This window comes from Haemaphysalis longicornis, unplaced genomic scaffold (genome assembly GCF_048455015.1).
Source record: "Haemaphysalis longicornis isolate Haplotype H1 unplaced genomic scaffold, Haemaphysalis longicornis Haplotype H1 scaffold_6, whole genome shotgun sequence".
NCBI classification, from domain to species: domain Eukaryota; kingdom Metazoa; phylum Arthropoda; class Arachnida; order Ixodida; family Ixodidae; genus Haemaphysalis; species Haemaphysalis longicornis.
Window position 1 is genome coordinate 150,395,252 of NW_027526407.1, and position 22,081 is coordinate 150,417,332.

At 47.0% G+C, this 22,081-nt stretch overlaps 1 protein-coding gene and 1 long non-coding RNA gene across 2 annotated transcripts in view; one reads left to right on the forward strand and one right to left on the reverse strand.

The window, feature by feature from the left end:
• Positions 1-6,675: 6,675 nt before the first annotated feature.
• LOC144141200 (uncharacterized) lies at positions 6,676-8,343 on the reverse strand. Its single transcript, XR_013316471.1, has 3 exons — positions 7,997-8,343; positions 7,782-7,904; positions 6,676-6,723 (listed from the first exon to the last, which is right to left on the reverse strand). It is a non-coding gene; the product is annotated as an uncharacterized LOC144141200 (long non-coding RNA).
• Positions 8,344-10,834: 2,491 nt separating this feature from the next.
• Positions 10,835-22,081, forward strand: part of LOC144143301 (lipase member K-like) — a 71,534-nt gene continuing 60,287 nt past the window's right edge. The window contains exons 1-3 of the mRNA XM_077675074.1: positions 10,835-10,859; positions 12,305-12,419; positions 17,811-17,961. Coding sequence (XP_077531200.1) covers positions 10,835-10,859; positions 12,305-12,419; positions 17,811-17,961 — 291 coding nt within the window. The remainder of the gene's footprint in view (positions 10,860-12,304; positions 12,420-17,810; positions 17,962-22,081) is intronic.

The following is a 22,081-nucleotide window of genomic DNA, read 5'->3' on the forward strand; positions in this document are numbered from 1 at the left end:
AGCAGCCCGTGGCACTCCGTGTTTCAGGAAGGCCTGGTCACCAGCAAGGGCTACCCGTTTGAGAAGCACAGTGTGGTGACCAGCGACGGGTACGTGGTCGAAATGCACCGCATACCGAGGGGCAGGGACGGCTGCGCCAGCCCCTGTCACGGCCACCCGATCCTCCTCATGTCCGGCCTCCTGGGGGACTCCTCCAACTGGGTGCTAGACTTCCCCAAGCAGTCACTGGGTCAGTGCCGCTACACTGCACACTACTGCGGACAGTCTTTTTAAGAGCGTAGAATTGTCTGGATAGTGACCTGGCGTTTTTGAAGCATAGTTGGGCGATTGCGCTTCAACCTTTTACAGAGACATACAACCCAAAGAGACGTACTCTTGGACGCGAAAACAGCGCACAATAGCAGGGGCAACTGCTCTAAACGAACTAGCCCGACACACAGCTTTACTAAGGTTATTGAAGCTTTGAGCCACATTTCCATCCGCCTTGCGTGAATCATTTTTTTCTGGTTATGATTATTTTGATGATTATTATGTGTAAAGCCTGGTAGAAAGTGTATGACAGCTGCATCTTACCGGTACTCACCTACGGGGCAGAAACTTGGAGGCTCACCAAGAGGGTTCAACTTAAATTGAGAACGACTCAGCGGGCAATGGAGCGGAAAATGATAGGTGTAACATTAAGGGACAAGAAGAGAGCGGAGTGGGTCAGGGAGCAAACTGGTGTTAAAGACATATTAGTAGAAATTAAGAAGAAGAAATGGACGTGGGCAGGGCACGTAATGCGAAGGCAAGATAACCGCTGGTCATTAAGGGTAACAGAGTGGATCCCTAGAGAAGGCAAGCGTTGCAGGGGGCGGCAGAAAGTTAGATGGGCAGATGAGATCAAGAAGTTTGCGGTGATAAATTGGTCACAGTTGGCAGAGGACCGAGATAATTGGAGAATCATGGGAGAGGCCTTTGCCCTGCAGTGGGCGTAGATAGGCTGGTGATGATGATGATGATGTGTAAAGCGTTCTCCCGTGAATATTGTAATGGAAAATGCCAACTCGCATGCATAAGTAATTGCACGACTGATTCCAATGTTTTTCAAGTGCGAGCGATATTTCTTTTTCATGGTGCGCTAGCTGGACCCAGTTATGGTTCTGACGGTCCCGTATTGGCGTTGTCCTTGTTCCCCTCAATCGACCCTTTAATCGCTTGTTACTAGTCAATGGTCTGAAAAACCAACAGCACCAAAGTACCTTCCATAAAGCGCAGCCTGAAGAGAAAGTATATATACCGGCAAAAAATCTCGCCGAGCTTTTTTTTTAATTGCGATAGTATGGCCTTTGGCATAAGGTCCTACAGGTACAAGTTGGCACCCGTTTCCTGGAGGAAGTCCAGAAGACAGCTGTGGTGGGGCCCCCACAGCCATCACAGAAGATCGGGGGGTCTTTCAGGATGCAGGCCTGTGCCGCGAAGGTGCCGGGATCTCGCTTCACTCAGGGATGGGCGCGTCCATAGCAGGTGGTTGGTGTCGGCGTCATCGGTAGGAGCCGTACAGAAGGGGCAGTTCGTGGTAAATGGGGCATGGTATCGGGGTGGCCACGCTCGGGTTACCGCAGAAGAGCGGGCCACCCAAACTGGAAATCTTCGCAGCAGGACCTCCTCCCCGCGAGCGAGCCCACAGGGAAGGTCTGTTCGACATGGTGGGATGAGCGCGCGCGTGGCGCGACGCAGATCTTTCTTTAGTTGGAGAAATTGCTCATGTGGGTCAGTTGTCAGCAAGGGCAGGGGCTGTAGAACCGACGTAACGTGACTGGAACTATCCGCCGTAATATAAGCGGTGATAGTATCACGCCGGATCCACGACAGTCGGAGAGGGCAGGGGTACGTGTCCAGCAGGTTATGAATGTCTCTTGAGACAGATGAGTTGGAGGCTACACGTCTCAAATTCCGTATGGCCGCCGTTGAATCTGTGTAAAATTGTGCTGTAAAACTTCTAGGACCTTGAAGAAGTGCCGGTAGCAGCGCTTCTAGTAGTAGTAGTCCGTCCCGGATGGCTGTAAGCTCCGCCAGCAAAGAAGGCCAGGGGCGGAGTGTCATAAGCGCAGGTTTCGTTCGCTTCTGAATGAGAGGGACATTCGATCGCCGTAGTTAAAACGCGGTCTTGGGCCCCAGCGTCGACAAATGCCTGTACAACCTGGGGCTGGCTCACAGTCGCTAGTAATGGCACGCCCGTGGATTGCGCCTCTGCCATTCCCGTCGACCGACTGTGGAGTCGAATGAGCGGCCGGTTGTCGGTCACTTGATGGTACAGCCAGGGCGGCATAGCTAAAGGGAGGGCTGGTAAGGCGGGTAGAGAACGGTCCATCTCCAACGCCGCTGCCTCCAGAATAAAATTAAGTTTGTGCTGGCGTGCGGAGCGGCGTTGATGCACAAGCTCATCCAGGGTGTTAAGTTGAGCTTCGGCCTGAAGAGTTGGTACAGGCGTTATTTGAGGGAAGCAGGTGATCGTCCGCATTGCAGCTGTATTAATTGCTTCACGTCGGGCCCACCCCGCTTGGGTAATATGCTGGAATTGAGCCTGATAGACAAGTCGAGGCCGAAGTATTGACCGCACCAAGAGTCGGGCCATTTTGAAGCAGGAGCCTCCAGACTTTTGTGAAAGGCGTCGGATAAGGTGTAGCATTTGACCTGCTTGTTGGCGGGCAGGTCAAAGCCACAAGGCAGCTGACCCTGACGATGAAATCTCCAATACCAGCACGCGAAGAGAGGTGGCATTACGCACAGACTGGCCGGAGAGTTGTAGCGATATCGGTGACATCCCAGTCTACGACGGCCCCAAGCATTGGCCACGGACAGAATGGCTGTCTTTTCGACTGAAAGCGAGAGACCAGCGTATACACACCATTTCTGTGTCCGTCAAAGCTTGTTGCCGGCTTGCCGAGACAGGTCTGGGTGGACAGTTCATACTGTAATATTGTCCGCGTACACCAGAAGGTGTAGGTCTGATATGGAGCCAAGATGCCAGGCAAGCGGCTGCATGACTAGATTAAAGAGGAAGGGTGAAATCACCGACCCCTAAAGGCACTCTACGGACGGGCGTAAAATGGCCATAACTAGCTCCACCAATCCGTACTGAAAATGATCTTCTAGTCAAGAAGGTCCGGATGAAAGAGCGGACCTTTTCCGGTACAAGTAGGCTTTGGAGAACTTCCAGGATAGCGCTGTGGCTGATGTTGCCATATACCTTGTGAATGTCCATGGCAAGCAACGTCCGCACTTTGTGAGATCGGCCGCCAAGTAGCACCATTGATGATAAGTGCTCAAGTCCATCCTCTGTCCCCAGACGAGGTCTGGACCCAATCTGTGCCGGGTGGTACCACCTGTAAGTGTCCATCCACCGCTGAAGTCGCGTAGCCAGCATTCGCTGCTGCCGCTAGTACCACGCTCATGCATACAAATGTTGCTCATCTCGCAGATAGCCTTCGCAGAAAACCTGTACACCCACAAAAGATGCAGCGTTATTACACATAAAATTCCCGTCGAATTTATTCCCACAAAATTGGATAGGAAGCATGAATTTAAAAACGACTCTGAGAAAAGGTGAGGTAAAAATACTACGACGAAGAAAAAGACATCGCGCGGTGCTTTTTTCTGCCGTACCAGCCACATACAAAGTAAAGCGAAGGGAAATGAATTGTCCGACCTAAGAAAACCGCGCTCAATAAAGGCGAGATAAGACGAGACCAAGAACAAAAAAAAAATAGCGAAAAGGACTTGCACAATTGGCGGGATACGAAAGAAAAACAAAACCCACAACAGCGTTAGACTCGTTTAAACAGTGATGCATGTCCGCTTTCCCAGGTCGCCTGCAAAGAGAGAGCGACGAACAGCATCTCAGTGGCCAGTTGAGACCGCACATCCCTCGGTCATAGCAATGCTCCCACATTATGTACATGTACCCACATTTTGCACCCACATTATGTAGTACATTTTGGCTTCATCGCAAAATTCAGCTGAACGAGGTCCCACTGCACAACAAATTGCGTTCTGTGTCGGTGCGCCTGCTCACAAATAATAACCCCCCCCCCTACATCTAGGCGAAAACAACCTTACACGCATGCAACCTGAGCTATCGCTACAGCACTAGTACACTCATAATCTGGTTCCACGTAAGATCCACTTAGTAACTGGAACTTTTTTGCAAAAAAGTTCCAGTTATATAATTGGAACCGTGTTCCACATATCCTGAAAATTAAGTGGAACAGTGCACTACATATTTTTGCGACTAAATTATGTGGATCGGTGTTCCAAATAAAAGTATGCGGATCACTGTTCCAAATAAAAGGGTAGTTTAAGTTACTGGAACATTGATCCATGTAAAATGATTATGGAATTTATCCGGTGCGCCGTTCCAGGTACCTTCAGACCAGCTGTTTATATAAAACGGTGTTCCTATAGGCATTGGGAAGCTGTCCTGGGACTCCACTTTTCCAATATTTCTGCTTTCCTGTCGGTATACACCGAGGTCATATGCCAGGCTGGCGGATGCATTGGTATCAGCAGGAAACCGCAAGCACCATTTTAACACAGCCTTGATATATGACCCGCAGTGATACCAACAATTGGAAAGCAGAAACCACCGCAGCAGTGTGGTCCCTGACAGTTCCCAACAGTTGCCTATCGGAGCACAGTTCTATATAAAAGTTGGTCTGAGGCACCTAGAGCGGCACACCCTCTTTGGCTTTACCCGCAGAATCCTGTGCTGGGTTTCAGCTGCATATAAAAGAAACAATATACTTGCATTAAAATACGCACGAAACAAACTATTATGACTCATACACTGCTTTTCAACATACTATACAACTTTATTGGATGTTAGTATTCATACATTTCAGATTTTAATAGCTGTCTATTTTAAATTGCACAGAAAATGACCAACGTACAAGGAATAAATACCATAACGATAACACTAGGCTCCAGGTGGCATTTTCACATATTCACTTTTACTCAAAAACATGGTTAATAAAGACGGTATAAGGGTCGACTGCTTCATAAATAAATAGACGTGTGCGTCTACCGCGGCACTGACACAGACATTATACAACAGTGAGCATCAAATATGCTGTCTTATCAGATAAACCAAGGTAATTCAAAGGCAGAATTACTCATTGCGCTTGCCATACTTTGTTTACGCATAACTGTTTGGGAAAATGCAGTTTGCTATTAAATTGTAGGGAAAGGCCTAAAAACAAGCCATACACGGTTGTATTATCAGAAACCTACAACAGTGCAGTGCAAGAGTTTAGGAAAACAACGCTCGAGCCAAGATTAACGATAAAACATTTTGACACGAGAGGTCACATGCGGCAGTATGCCACAATTAAAACATGATTATTAAAGATAGTAGTTTCCTGACACCAGACGTAAGTGTAACATCAAGCTATTTGTAGGCAAAATAGACTTTATGAGCGTCCTGAAAAGGCCTTTGACTTAAGGCACGTTACTTGACCAAAGAATTTGTAGTTGTTCAAAATAATTCATCCCCGAAAATCTCGTGAAAGCCAGCGTGAATATTATATAATTTTGCAAACCAGGTAGCTGGAAGCATGTTACACATATTAAAATTTAACAAGCAGACTAATTATATACGTCATCAATTCAAGCGGGAACAAGTCAGACATCCTTAAGAAGCAAACAAGCCAGCGTTGAATCATACAGGGACCAACCAGTTTTACAAAGCCGACTTGAAAGCATTTTTTCCAGCCTCAACGTTTTACCTTAGGTAAAATTCACAGTTGCGTGCTATAAAAACCCTCCCGTCTTGCTGTCAGTGTAATTGTGACCAAATCCCTGCTTCCGCCAAGCAAGAAATGCAACTTTGTTCAAAGGAGAAAACTTGTTCAAGCCAAATAAGCACATTTTAAATTCTTCTACGGCATGGGTGTCAGCTCACTTACAGTACTAAAATTTATCAATGAAGGCGCAAGCTATCTGCGTAAATAAGCACTGTCACTTTTGCATCAGCAGCAGCACTGCCACGAAAAAAAATCTCATGAGCTACACTTGAATAATAGGACGTTACAATGTGGTGCCATGAACTACATTAACACCCACTATAGATTCAAAGGCAGCCTGCGCATTGTGCCAATGATGAAAAATCGTAAACCAAGGCAGGACTTCAGTGTTCAGTTGACATGAAACTTGCATGTGTCAGTAACTTGAACCTCTTCATCTGACCTCACCCCCTTCATGCCTTTTATTTGACCTCCTTCATGCCTTTCAAGAGATACTTTAACCTCTACCAATAATTTAAAATCCCAAGTAGAGCTGAACACTTCAAGTATTTCAACAAAGACTCCAACTTAAATGACACCAGGCCACTGTCAAATTTCTCATGCTTTCCAAGAACTCCCTGCAAAAGTCCCAAGAACTCTTCAAAGGCACACAACCATAAGAACATGATGACACGATGAAAAAGATGAGATATCCCGCGAAGAGGATGACCACATCCTGAAGTGACAATGCCGGCGGCGCATCCGTGATGTGTTTCTTGCGGGCAATATTGATGCCGCCAGTCCCTTCTCTCAGAATAGATGATTTGATTGATTCTGGGGTTTAACGCGCCGACGCAACGCAGGCGATGAGGCGCGCCGTAGTGGAGGGCTCCGGATTAATTTATTTTCCTTCTCTCAGAATAACCGGGCCTCGAGAAGACTTACTGCTCACCTCATGTACCTTCAAGGAAACAAGAATATTTTGTTACATGGTTGCTTTAAATGAGTGAGTTGCTTAGGCCCCTTCATAACACAGTAATTGATTTAAAATCAGTGATTTCTTGCGTTTTTTTCTGGGAGTGCTGCTAAAGGTGAAAGTGCGCTAAACAATATCACCACAGACAATCAATGAAATTGCCCTGATTCTGGAAAGTATCCCACCTTGCTGCCTCGGTATCCTGAATATAAGGTTTTTTTATCCTTGAGAGGTTTCGTTTATTAAATAAATCAAATAATAATTACTATAATCACCTTTCGGCATTATATTTTACACACCTTCTCTCTGCAAAAAATGTTCTCTGTACTGTACAATGTGCTCCCTAGAATGCTGTAGTCAGGCTGGCTTAATATAACTTACAGCTAAACGATGTTTCTACCGCAAAGAAATAAATGGCCAGTCATAGGAAATCATAAATATCGCACTGTGGCAGAAATTTTGGGGGGAATTAGTTCCACCTAAAATATTTCCCTCTCGATATGTATTACCGCCATGGTTCGTAGTGGTATGAGGCAGAAGTTGAGCTGACTAATGCTGAACTAGGCTGTTGCACAATTTTCTTATAAATCACAACTATAGCACATTTTCTTGCAGACGACACTTTCTGTGCTCTAAACAATTGCCTTAAAAAATTACCCCTTATTTAACCACCTGTCAAAATCCAATGCAAGCATTACTCATGCTACGGCTGTATTTGGGAGTATTATTGGTGCTACGGGCGTATTAAAAGCGGGAAATTTAAATCGTCAGTTGCCACCGTATTGTTGTAGCAGCAACCACGTTGGGCGTATCTGTGGTGCTGGCAAATCACAGCAACAACTCTCAAGTTGTAAAAGCTAAATATTTACAAAACTTAAATACAAAATAGTGTTTTTTTTTGGCCACTGTTGGAGCATCCGTAATAGGCGGAATGTGAACACAATGGCCAATATTGGCGTTCACGATAACTTGTTAACAGTGAGATTTTATTAGGATGAACAGGCCCAGAAATTGAGTCCCGCAAAAACAAAATGCCAGCTTACCCAACCAAAATTATGACCCGGGTGTTTCTGCCAGGGACGTCTCAAAGTGCACTTCCAGGAAAGTTTCGCTAACGTGTTCCGAAAAGCTCCTACTGTCACCTTGAGCCACAGGCCAAGCTGTCACTGAAAAGAAGTTCAAGTTTCAAACCATTAGTTACAAAGAAACTACCTAAAAACACGCCATGAAAGACCCAAAAATGGCAGTGCGTACTTACTTGTAGAATGCAATGATTTCATCCCGTGCAAGAGCTTTAATTTGTTGCCTTCTGATGATACACTTCCAAGAAGGCGTCCAAATACAATTAAAATGGCCATATGCATTCCTTGTACAGCTGTTTTAGGTCTATCTTCACCCTATTGCCTAGAAAATAAACAGTACAAAAATATCAGAGAATAAATTTATGCCTTGCTTTACCCAGGGAGCACGAGAAAATATTGAACAATGTCTGATTCGTTCCACGAAAGTCGAATGTCTTTTTTACAGCGGAAGCCCTGGTAATCTTTTCTTGCTAAACAATTTGAGATATAAAAATATACCAGTCTATGCGAACTGGTGAATATCTGCACAATATGCACGACTCAAAAGCTACTCTTTTGTGGCTTATGAGCTCCACTGGGCATTCATAATCCGCCGCACTCTCCCCGACGACCCTTCAGCATGCCGAATATGTCTTCAGCCAGTAAATGCCACAGCCATGACTTCGCAGGAGCATGTAAAGAATGGAAATAATTTGTTTTCATTTTTTTTTGCAGAGAAACAAAAACATTTGTCACAACCTATCAGTGGAGGGCCAAATGTCTCCACAGTCAGCCACAAACTCTTTCTGAACAGGTCATAGAGTATGAATACAGAATGTAGCAATCTGCTTTTGCAGTATAATTTCTACGTTCAAAGGAGAACAAAAATGGATTAATGTTTGGTGCACATCATGATTCAACAACTTTGCACCTGAGCGTTTTGAAAATTATTCCAACTCTCTAGCTGCCACTGACATTGATAGCATAAAATAGCAGGAATGAATTATTTTGAAACTTACTTTGTGAAGTTAAAACTTCTAATAGTCCACACGTGAGCTTTATGGGTAATTATTCAGAGGTCTCAGGTTACCACTGACATTGACAGCATAGAAACGGCTCCACACTTTCTGCGTGTTTCCACCTGAATTCCCCTCCACAAAAGGAACGTTTTGTTACTACGCTGCTGCTCAGACAACCACTTTCCCTTGCATTTCACTACACGTCAGGGAGCCAACTAAAGTTGACTAGTGTAAATAGACCATCTGAATTCATCGAAGGCATTGGAAGAAACGGGGAACAACTACACACACAGCACAGATAAACGTAAGCAGTGCTGCCGCCAACGTCTTGAACGCACATCAACATTAGGCGGAATAGCGTGATTAGCACAGTAAATGTATGGCTCTCAGAAGACCAACACAATGCAATTAACACGGAAGTTTGAAAATACCGATAAGGCTAAAGACAGACGCTCCGACAAACAAGCCGTGCAGTGTGCGCGCGCGAGACAATAGCGTGCGACTAACTCGAGAAGATTCAGCACTGCTGACAGGTACAGCAACCGTCAATATACAACTAAGCAACACCACACCATAAGGGGACATGCAGACTCGAGAAATGCGCGCACCAGCAACTTTCTAAATAGCACTAGTTAACGTATGCAGTCAAACGTTTCTCGCATCGAACAGGCAACGGAGCGGCACGTTTATCGGACGCAGTGATGAACAAGTCAATGAACAACAACCGTTACCAGAACATAAATAAGCAGCACTGACCTTTTTGCGCCTCCCGGCAAAACTTCACTTCGTCGAACAGTAAATACAGCCCGACGACATGAAGAAATCCGCAGTTTCACGCCACAACCAAACTGGTAACCGTTCCCGCCAGTCTGACCGACAGTTCATTTAGTACATCAGGCGCATAACGCGAGCAATAAAGAACACCGCTATAGAAGACCACTGGTGGCGCTGCATGCGGACGAACAAAAACTAGCTTGCAAAAACGTTGAGACGTAGGGGCGCTGCTGTCGTTAAAAGTGTTCACGCAGTCCCGTTTTTCCCTCATCGTCGTTGTACCCGTTGCCGTCCCACTATACCATGCATCAACGCAAGCGGCGCTGCCTTGCGGCTGTCAACGCATGCGCACGGCATGCCGCACTGAAGTGGCGGTAGTTTCGTAATGGTTTCGGCCAACTTTTTCTTCCTCCGTGCCTTGGGCGATGCACGCCGTGGCCAGTGACCAGTCCGCGGAAGAGATCACAAGCTCGGCACCCGTGATCGCTTATATTTGCTTCGGAAAATGGGAGTAGGCCTCTAAGCGGACGTCTACGCGGCTCTGAGGCTGGAACAAAGAGCTCAGATATTAGCCAATTTAACACGTTAGTTGGGCTAAAGTTGTTTCTCGCCGCGGGCCGTGAGCGCGTGCGGTATGTGTGCATAAACTTCGATGACAGCTTTATTTCGTTCTTTGCAGTGAAAACAAAACGACGCTTCTTTATTGACTGCGTTCTCTTGACAACAAGTCTTTCCAATACCAAAAATATATACTGCGACGCTCTTTGATATCCACGTTATAGAAAACTACTTCCGTATAGTGAATCCAGTGTGATTACTCGCTAATAAGCGAGTAATAATACACCTTCCCGTTTTCCAGCAGTTTGTCTTCATGAACACCAATAGTGCGGGAAAAGAGCAACGGGGGGACCAGGAGGAGAAGGCAGGTCATTCGGTGAACTTGAATTACTATGGCAAGTAACAATATTAGGGTAACACTGCGAATTCTCGCGATACTGCAATGCATAATTTGAAATAAGAATGACATTTCAGTATAAATATACAGAATGTAAGGCAGATGCCGCGGGGTAGATTTAGTTCTCCGGGTTCTGTGTCGTTCTCCTTCTGCAAAGAGGCTTTCGTTTTTGCTTGTGGAAATTAATGGCCGGGACGAGACAAAATACAAAAACGAACTTCTAAGCATATAACTGCATGCGTAGCATGATGTGTGCGGTGTAAAATGTGACGCAGTCGGTTACCATTATGTATGTACCCCATCACAACGTAAGTAACATGGACTAAGTACCATTGAGCGCGTACTACACCACAGCGAGATGATGACTGAGTGTTGAACAAAAACTGCCGTTTCTGCGAAACTTTGTAAACCAAATGCATAAAATGTAATGGCCTCAATAAGTATTTCGTAATGAAGATGTTCACAAAAGCACCACGAATTCTTCAGCGCTATAGCAGCTATGGCTTTGCCCGAACGGCAGACGGGGAAAGGGAAGACGTTTAGTCCTTCTCAAATTGAAGTCACTGGTGATTTTGTATACTTGACGCCCCAAATTAGAAAAATACGATGTTCACGAAAGTGGTTTGGGTGCCGCAGAACACCTGGAAATGGGTTCCTGCAATTTCTTCTTTTGCCTAAGATACCCTCCTCTCGACATTTTTAATGCTTTGTACGGCATTGACAAAAAAGTGGGATTTCGTTTTCTGTCAAAGGACATCACTAAAACTACAGCTTAGCCGTATTATGAACGTTAACTGCTGCAAGGCAGTTTCATAGATGTCGGCGAAGTTCATTAAATTTTATGTGCGGTGTGCGCCTGTATATTAAACGCGCACGTGCATCTTGGGTCAAGAAGCACCTAATATATATGGTTCATTGTTCCAGTTGATGCATGAAAGAGAGCATACTTCACTGCCATGCACGATTTATGTGGAACAAGACACGAGCAAAAAATATACAAACGCCCTCTCCCCAACCGTTTACTGGGACATAAGTGGAACAGTAACTGGAACCGCCGACATCGCATGACCCCATTTCTTCGGTTCCAGATAAAAACCACGAACATAAAGAAAACAAGCTGACGGTTCCAGATAAGATCCACCTATATGCTTCGTTCGAGTTATTCTTTCGTTTGGATCCACATACAATATATGGATCACCCTTGTTAACTGGAACTTATATGGAACCAGATTAAGAGTGTACCCGCCGCGGTGGCTCAGTGGCTAAGGCGTTGCGCTGCTGAGCACAAGGTCGCGGGTTCGATTCCCGGCCGCGGCGGCCGCTTTTCTGATGGAGGCGAAAAGCAGAAACGCCCGTGTGTACGAGATTTCGGCGCACGTTAAAGATCCCCAGGTGGTCTAAATTAATCCGGAGCCCTCCACTACGGCGCGCCTCATCGCCTGCGCTGCGTCGGCGCGTTAAACCCTACAATCAATCAATCGCTACAACACTAGTCAATTCGTGGTGCCTCTGAAGAAAAACAAAATGCATGTAAATACCAGATAGTTCCCAGGGTCCGTTCACTGCATCCGGAACTTTTTGTTTTGAATTTTGAACGACATTTCTTGTGTTGTTCTTTTTACGTCCCCTGTTACCATGCTCGCCTGACCACCCTTTCTTTTTAGAGGCGGTTGGGGGGGGGGATCGAGATGAAATACTTCGTACGACTGATGGTCAAGGCATTTTCCCCCTAAGGGCCCAAACGTTTTTCGTTGCAGGGTTCGTGCTAGCGGACCGAGGTTACGACGTATGGATGGGAAACGTCCGCGGTTCCACCTACGGCAAGCAGCATAAGAGCTTGCAGGTCCAATCCAAGGAATTCTGGAACTTTACGTGAGCGCCTATTCTGGCTTTTCCACAGCCTTTTCGGGCGTTCTATCTTACAGAAAACCTCAGTAAACGGCCAGTGAACATACATTTCTGCCGCCCTCTGCCACGCGCCTTCTCTAGGGATCTACTCTCTTACCCTTATTGACCAATGGTTAACTTGCCTTCACATTACATGCCCTGCCCACGTCCATTTCTTTTTCTTAATTTCTACTAATATGTCCTTGACACGCGTTTGTTCCCTGACCCACTCTGCTCTCTCCTTGTCCCTTAGTGTTACACCTACCATTTTCCGTTCCATTGGTCGCTGAGTCGTTCTCAATTTATGTTGAACCCTCTTAGTGAGCCTCCAAGTTTTTGCCCCGTAGGTGAGTACCGGTACGATGCAGCTGTCATACTTTCTTCTACTGGGCAGATGAGATCAATAAGTTTGCGGGGATGAATTGGTCGCAGTTAGCACAGGACCGGGGTAATCTGAGAATAATGGGAGAGGCCTTTGACCTGCAGTGGGCATAGATAGGCTGGTGGTGATGATGATGATGATGATGATGGCGAACACACAGTGTAGAGGCGCAAGACGTTAAGGACCACATTAGGGGGAAATGCCTTGCCGAGGCCGTAGAAGCTGCAGTAGACAGCGTTCATTGTGTTTCGGTTTCTAGTTGGGCTAATCATCATCATCATCATCATCAAAGGCCTACTCAGGGCCACTGCGGGACGAAGGCCTCTCCCATTTACCCCCAACCGCTCCTGTCCTGCGCTGCCTCTCTTCAAATATAAAGTTTTCTCTCTCTCTCTCTGCGTCTGAATTTCCTCACGCGTATCGTCCCTCCGTCGAGTTATTGGCCTCCCCCTTCCAGACCCATCCCTCGGTTGTCACTTCACTTATCCACATGACCAGCCCAGTGAAGCGACAAATCTGATTAATTCCCCAGGCGCAGATTACTGATGCGGAAAGCATCAATAAGTTGAAAAGCTGCTCGATTCAAAGTTTTAGCTACGCTTATGCTGTAGTTTTGCATGTCAGGGATACATTTTCTACTTTGTGATATGTATCGCAAGTTTTGTGGTCGGCTATTACCCCACAGAACACGATAGAATAAAAGGGTTTGCAATTACAAGATATTGGCCCAGTTAAAACGTGAATATCGAGGTGTGCAGCAAAAAATTAGCGCCCTTTCCGCTCTGGGAAGAAGAAAGACCTGCGAAGCTGTACGCGGCTCACGGAGTGCACGAAACAAAACACATTTGTTTGTAATTTGTGATTGAGCATACTTCCTAGCTAATTAGCTGAAGGAAAGCTCGAGCTTTATTCTAGTGGACAAACATCTGTTTCCTTCCCCCGCTGTAGGCATCTCACTGTCTCTGTAACACACCAACCCAATCTGCTCGACACGAAAAATCGCATTGGGCCATTTGACATCTACGTTTAAACCTACCGCCAGCACAACGAACATGTCATCGGTGAGGACGTGGAACCTAGAGCTACGCGTGCACGCCCTCCTCTCTCCACTCCTCACCGGTGCACCCATAAACCTGCAACCAGTTATGTGCGCGTGCTTAGACGGGAAAGACATGCGAAAATGTCGCTCCCAAAGTACTTAAGCGGAACAAGAATTATTGGCTCACGTCGGCGCTTCGAGCGGACAAGTTGCTGTTCATCCGGGAGGGATTCACAGCTACTCGAAGAGCTGGAGCTTGAGGCGGAAACAGCGGCGGCAGCGGCTCTCCGTTGTTCTCATGCCGATTGCCGCTTCTGTTTGGGCCGACGCTCCTTCAATTTCCGCTCTTCTTTCTTTGAGCGAACTGCATGCGTCCGTCTCATAGAAAGTTAAAACCTGGAAGGACTCGAGCGTTGTTGTAAGCGTACAAACATGTGGGAATCGTTAGCATCTTACTGTTTGTGTAAGACACCAAGCCACATCCAAACCGCTCGACCACGGTGGACGGCTGACAGGTCGCAATTGAGCCGCGAGACATAGGTTTCAATCTACCACCAGCACAACGGGCATATCAGGGGTACCAGCATTACGCATAGGTGTGCGTGCACGCCCCGCTCCTTCCACCCCCAACGCACGCCAGCATAAGCCGGCAAGCGGTGATGGGCGCATGCTTAAGCTGGATTTACACCGGCGGACATGTCGCTGGGAAAGCCTTTCAAGGTGAAGACAATTTATGAGCTCACGTCGTCGTTTCGGGCGGGTTAGCTGCTCTTCATGCGCAGGGGATGCGCCGGTACTCGACGAGGTAGAATATGAGTCGGCAACGGCGGTGTCAACGCGTTCGGTGGCAATGCCTTTCTTTGATATTTACGCCACTCCGCGATTCGGTCGATCTTCCGCAATCATCTGATAAAGGCGCTACCGCCGTTGTCACTTGATTGCGCAACTTCTGAAAGAGGCATAGGTGGTGGCGAAAGGGAGAACAGTAAACTCGGTTATAACTTAGCAACGGCAACGATGATGATGATGATGATGATTGCTATTGGTTCCCCTTTAGTAGCGGGGCGATGACTTGTCATCTTACCAAAAAGGACTAATAGGCCTATGTTTTATACCCTTGGTTTAATTCTAGCGCTGCTTAGGGCAGGCACAAAATACTTCTTTTTTGTTATTACAGGTGGTAACTGTCCTAGGCCATATTCCCCTCCCTTCTTTTCGTCCACCATCATTTTTTTCTTGTTTTCGTCGCCTCGACAGCCTTGAAGTAACTTCCTCTGTGCTACCCTATATCCTAGTGCTTCTGGAAGCCGAATATTTACCTCATGTAGATTTGGATGGATACCCTCACATTCTAACACTATGTGCCTCATAGTTTGTTTCTTTTCCGCAGACCACGCATACCCCATCATTTTGTGAACACTTCCCCACAAAGCTCTTAGTTCGCAAGCAACCTGCTCTAGCCTCAAAAAGCAAAGCACTGCCCTGGGAATTATCGTAGAAAATTTTCTTTCTGATGTTCAATTTCTCAGCCCTGTACATCTCTAACGACGTTTTAGCTTCCATTTTTTCTTTCTATTTATTCGTTTCAATCTGCCTTGCCTCTTTTTAGTTACCTTGGCTGTTTCGGATTCTCCACTGTTCTTTCCGCATTTCATCGTTAGCCTTCTAGTCTTCCTAAACCACTGCTTGTCCACGCTTTTCATGCATAGGTACCTAAAAATTTTAGCTTTCCACCTACGTTGATCCATTGCTCTCAATCTCCTCTCAAAACGTATTTTACTCTGTGCTTCTCCAACTTCAAACAGAAGTTGCCGCTGTGCCTCATCACCCCAGTTGGATGTTGCTCCGTGTGCCGCAAGTGGGTCGTTTCCGGGAATATTTTAAACACGGCACGGGCTGTTTCAGTTATTCTTTATACTCATTATGCTTAGAAAGTACTGCAACGACGACAAACAAACTACGTGAGGAAAGGTAGACGATATCGCGCATTCATAGCAATTTTCTTTAAAAACGCGCGCGCCAGTTGACATCCGAGTCCGTCGCTTAGGCGCAGTGATACCGTAAATGGGGCATTGCCGTTATTAACTTGTTCCCGAGTATATTAAAAGAGGGACCGGCGGTGGCGAGGAAGAGCGCCGATGCGGCTCCGAGTAAAGCGGTTCCACCGGTGAATACTTGGGGGTGTTAGACACATACTGCTTCGCAGGAAAACAACGTCCCGGCATGCAATGCAAGCGTGAAGCGCAAGATTAGCAGGAGACCGGTTGTTTTATGCCCGTCGTAAACGTATACCGCTCACTACCTGCAATTCTCGGGTGGTATAGCTATATAGTCATTTCCACTGGGCGCAATAGTAAGAGGCTTTTAGCCGGGCATTTTAGCCAGGAGACTTTTAGCCGAGCTTTCAGTAGGCTTTTAGCCTGTGTCCTGTGCGAAGTTGCGGCTTCGCTAGTGAGAACTTATCGCGAAAATGGTAACCACCGTCTGCCTGCAGAAGCACAGCGTCAGATACCACCACAAGCTCAACACGCTGGCAAGCCGCGTGGAGCTTCGACCACCGGCCTGGCTGCAGGAGCTTCGTTTGGACAGTCAGCAATGTCATCCTGGTCTCGCGCATCGCGAGAGCAACGTGCAAGCCGCGCGACGCCTTTAAAAATGTACAAGCGCTAACATTGTCCCATCCAAATTACTGTCCACAGAAGAGGGTAACCATAGAGGTACCCCGCAATTCTATGTTCCCGTACAGCATGATGCGCTTTTTAAAGCGAAGGTTTATAAGGTCATGCCAAAGGAAAGTCTTGCGGTCCCGTGTACGTAGGCAACTCCTCCGGCGGAACCCGATAAACATGCGTGAAAAAAGCAGGTTGTGGAGGAGTTACAAGTAAGGGGAAAGAGATCGGCTGGGTCTATCTCTGCCGCTGCGATGCGCATGCGCAACGAGCTACTCGTGACAGGGCAGATCAAGCAACAACGGCGGGCAGGGGTAGTAGACGGAAGGCGCAGAGCTGCGTCAACGTGGCAATGGCGAACACCTGTTACACATCACTTCTTTCGAGGAGCAGGAAGCTTACTATCAGCGACGCCGCGAGCAGGAAAGGGAACGAAAGAAAATACCAAAATAACGCTACGTTTATTGAGAAAGACTAATGAACGATAAGGAATAACACACGGCTGTTGAACACCGGCTGCACGTTACAGTTTCGCTGGTCAACCACCTGTAAACGTAACAATATCTGCTTAGGCCAAGTTGTGACCCCGGGTCCCCACAATGAGGCAGAGATAATTAGGAGGATAATAATTGGTTGGAGTGAATTTAGGAGGCATTCTCAGATAATGAATGGCAGCCTACCGTTGTCCCTGACGAAGAAAGTGTATGACAGCTGCATCTCACCGGTACGCACCTACGAGGCAGAAACGTGGAGGCTCACTAAAAGGGTTCAGCTTAAATTGAGGACGACTCTGAGAGCAATGGAACGGAAGATGATAGGTGTAACGTTAAGGGACAAGAAGAGAGCGGAGTGGGTCGGGGAACAAACGCGTGTGAAGGACATATTAGTAGAAATTAAGAAGAAATGGGTGTCGGCAGGGCATGCAATGCGAAGGCAAGATAACTGTTGGTCATTAAGGGTAACAGAGCGGATCCCTAGAGAAGGCAAGCGTGGCAGGGGGAGGCAGAACGTTAGATGGGCAGATGAGATCAAGATGTTTGCGGGAATAAATTGGTCGGAGTGAGCACAGGACCGAGAGAGAGACAAACATTTATTTCAGTAATGAGCAAGAGGATGTTCTTAGGGCCTCCGCCCAGTGAGAGGCAGCCTTATTCCAAGATGCCTTGGAACCGAGACAAGTGAAGAGCTATGGAAGAGGCCTTTGCCCTGCAGTGGGCGTAGACAGACTGATGACGATGATACGGAGTGTATGGGTGCATTGTTTTCTGCCTTAACCGAATGCGCAGGTTTCACGAGCACGCCATCCTGGACCTGCCTGCGCAAATCGACTACGTGCTGGAATTCACGGGTACGAAGGCGGTGCCGTACGTGGGCGTCTCTCAAGGCACGCTCATCTTTTTCACCATGATGTCCGAAAGACCTGAGTACAATCAAAAGGTGTGAGATGAATCCACCGTAATAACGCTGCTGCAGGGTTCTCCACCTCCGTGTTCGTTCGCACTCAAGGGGCGGCCTAAGCGATGTTTGTTCACTTGGGAGTACAAGCCTCTTGCTAGCTGAGAATGTCTAAATGAACCAGAACCTGTTATTTTCATTGCCTCATGGCTAAACTTACCGGCAGTTTCGTGTCTGGGAATAAGCGCGAAAATGACGACACGTAGAAAACAACACAGGACGGCGCGCCAACACAGGACGGCGTTCTTTCCTACGTGTCTTTGTTTTCGCCCTTATTCTTATACTGTATCACCAAACTGGCCCAACTTTCAATTGTGTTAGTTTTGTCTTTCAAAAGCCGAGCTTTACATGGCTACGTGAGGGAAAAATCCGGCGGTGCTGTGCACATAGAAAACTCCACCGGCAAAACGTGATAAGCATGAGTGAAAAAAAAAAACGGGTTTCAGAAGAGTGGAGTAAGAAATAAGGGTAGAGAGATTAGCTGGGTTTATCTCTCTCCCGAACAAGCACAGAGCATGCGCGCAGCGAGCTATGCGTGAAGCACAGCAAAAGCGAAAGCGTCGACCGGGGGCGCTGCCGCAGAACGGGCAGCAGCCGCCGTGGCCGTCTCAAGTTCCCCCTCGTCGAGTAGCTAGGAATCCATACCGGATGAAGAGCAACTTGCCCGCTTGGAACAACGTGGTAAGCCAATAACGATAATATGTAAATTAATTATAGTGAAACCCAACCATAGCAAAACCCACCACAAACCCAACCATAGCAAAACCCACCACGGCTACAGCTTCGCTGGCTTCCATCTTCACAGAGTGGAAGGCCTACATTTTTTATGGCGCAGGATCGTTCAACCATATTTAAATCATCTGCTCCATATCAGAAAATTTCGTAGGCTTGAAATTCCTAAAGTACGTCGCTACCATTTTGTCCCTTAAAGTGTGAAAAAGGAATGGCAGCTCGTGCACTCATCTTTTGCGACGAACATTGCAATTTTTATTGGAACGAAAACTCTACTACGATAAGTCTAGGAAGGTCATTTCTTGAGTACCGGGACCTTGAGTACTGGTACTCAATGACCTTGAGTACCGGGAGGGCAATTATAGCAGGTGTGACGTCACGCCACGTGATCCGCTGTGCAGACGCGTCACAGCCGTGCTTGCTAGGCGCCTCGCCGCTACGGTAGTCCGTGACTACAGCAAGTGTTTAAAAAATGCGTTGCTGGCGGTTAATCGGTCAGTCTCGCCTTGGAAGGTGCTCCGACGCCGGGGCGCAAGTGTGGAACGTGGGACCAAACTTTTATGAAACACTGTGTGCATATTTTGCAAAACCAATCCAAACAAACCTTTCGCTCGAAATAACGAGGCTTCAAGTGTTGAACCTGGCCCACTCTGACGTCCTAAGCTGTGGTCGCCTGTGGTATATAAAACAGAATTTTATACGACGCTGAAACTAGATGTATAGGTCCTCATTTTGTTGCCCATCGCGTATGCCAGTACGAAATGTATTCCATCGATTATACAAGCTTAAAGACGATACTGATGCACTTGACCCATGCTAAAATGATAAATGGCCTCTATTCAGGGTGTAGGGTGTACTACATTGGTTCATGGCATGAGTAACGTCGCCCTCTACTTCTCCCGTAGTTCCTAGTGGCTGTATGTATTTGTTCTCCAGTTTGGGTAGCTTCGTACGCGGCCCCCGTTGACTTTACTCTACCTGGCTATGCCTCCTCACTCTTTCCGACGAAGCATGCGTTAACGTCGGCGGAAGCTCGTAAAAATAGGCTGATTACACCAGACTCGCTTCATCTAAACAAACTACTCCTATCGGCATGTTTCTCCACGCGATCAATCATATGGTTCGCATCCACTTCGCAACGTCCCGAGGGAATTATTCTCATTATAGGAGTCGTCACACCAAGAAATTGAGACCTTTAAAAGTTTCGTTACGATTGTTTTGGAGTGGCCGTTTGTTAGCCCGCTTGCATGGTAGGTTATAATTACGACCCATAATGCAAATTTAATGGTGACGCGACGCCATCATGCAAATTTATGAATTATTGATTTCAATTTCTCTGATTAGCAAGTGATCTAAATTTTGCCGCTCCACATTGCCTTTCCTGCTTATATCTCCCATTTAAACTTTTAACGACTCAAAGCATGGTTGAGTGCTCAGTGCTCACTTCTTGGCGCATTTGCACGATTCTAACACGTCCCCGATTGTAACGCGCAGGTAAGTTTACACATGATTATTTTCAAATAAAATTCGATGCCGATTCTACAGTGCAGATGTAAAAGACATGACATACGTACAGGTGCCATCAAAAGCAATTGGAACACGGTCTTGAAAGTTTACAGGAATTTTTTGTTCCGGAAACTACGTGGCTGCGTTGGTGTGCGTTTAAAGGAGTCCTACCTAATAGAAAGGGCTTCCTGTAAACCGGTAATGGCTCTCATAGAGCCAGTGAGACTAATATTTTGTAATATTCACAAATACTTCTTCAAATTACTCATGACGGCAGTGGGGAACGCACAAAGCATCTTCTATTTGAAGCGCCTCGACCTTCATGATTTCGGACGTCCCAAGCCGTCAGTTCATTTGTTGTTCCTTCACAAATTCTACTTGGGAGTTTTCAAGTTCTCAAAAATGTATGTGCTTACGGCCGGTAAATACTTTCCTCAAAGTCTTGAATGAAAATTTCGTGCTACCTTGTTTACACCAATCGCGCAAGCGTCTGCAGGACTGCCAGTGCCAGTGTGCCGCTGCGTTGGCAAGTAAAAAAAAATTAGCAGTGCCTTAGCAGTGCTTTAGCAGTGCCTATGCCAGGATATACGTAACGTGTGCTAAGGTTCAGCAATCCAATCCAATCCAATCTAATCCAATCCAGCCCAGTCCGGTCCAGTCCAGTCCAGTCCAGTCCAGTCCAGTCCAGTTTAGTCCAGTCCAGTCACTGCACCTCGCACACGCGCAGCACGGTTCTCCAGGAGCCACGCAAAATGGCTATCAAGCGGCTCCGGCGCAGCGTCAGACTTGGCTACTGCGCAACGGAGGCGCACAGCTGGGCACGCGCCGGCGCCAGTGCGTGTGCTGCGGCTATGACGTCACTCCTCTGAAATGCTCAGACCAGCGAATGTGCAGACCTAATTCTCTACACACCGGTACTCCAATTGGATTCGGATCCAATCCAATACAATTCACTTTAATCCAATCCAATCTAACCCAATCCAATGCTCCTCGCGCTTGCACAGAACGGCCCTTCAAGGTCTACGCGAAACTGCTCAACCTCGGCCAGTGTAGCTTACCCTACAACAACCTTGCGGTTGATGTGCATTTCAGAGTGGTACCGTTTTGGAGCCACAACTACTGTGCAAGGTGCCACTAGAAAACACCTGTGCAACACCTGGCTTCACTCACGCCATACTTTACTCACGCGATGTTGACGGAATGTTTTGGAGTGAATTAGGTCGAATTTCGGGAAATAGTGACATGTATAGCGATGCTGCTGGGCATTTTGCAGGCGATTTTGCTTTTGAGGCCGATTTTAACGCGTACACAAATTTGAAGGTTACTTTTACCGAGAAAAGGTGCGTGTTAGTACGTTAGTTAGTTAGTGCGTTAGTTAGTGTTAGTTAGTTAGTGCGTGCAGATACGATAACTCATTCGTTATGACCCCCGCTAATTTGAACGATCGACTGGCAACTAAAACAGCTGCAATCCGGATTTCAAGGAATTATGACTGTTAAGTAGTGGTTGGTGGCCGGGCAGTTGCGAGAGTGGCATCGACTGGATGTGGCTGGCGATCGCCCATTCCGGAGACGTCGGGGGTGTAGCGGCACGACGTTATCACGTCAAGCATATGGTCACAGTTGATCTATACCAGCCCAATGCTGTGTCAGTCTCCCGTTACAGCCAACTGAACTTTGAGCGGCTTTGAATGCCGAATTCTTACATTCACGTTGTCAAAGTGGGTGCTCGGGAAGTGGGTACGACTTGAGACATCGGTGATATTCGCGTGGAACTGCGCAGGATACATCGTGTGCTGAAGCGTGTGTGAACATATTTAGCGTGCCTTTAACGCGTTTACTTTGGTTTCTGGACAGCACATGCT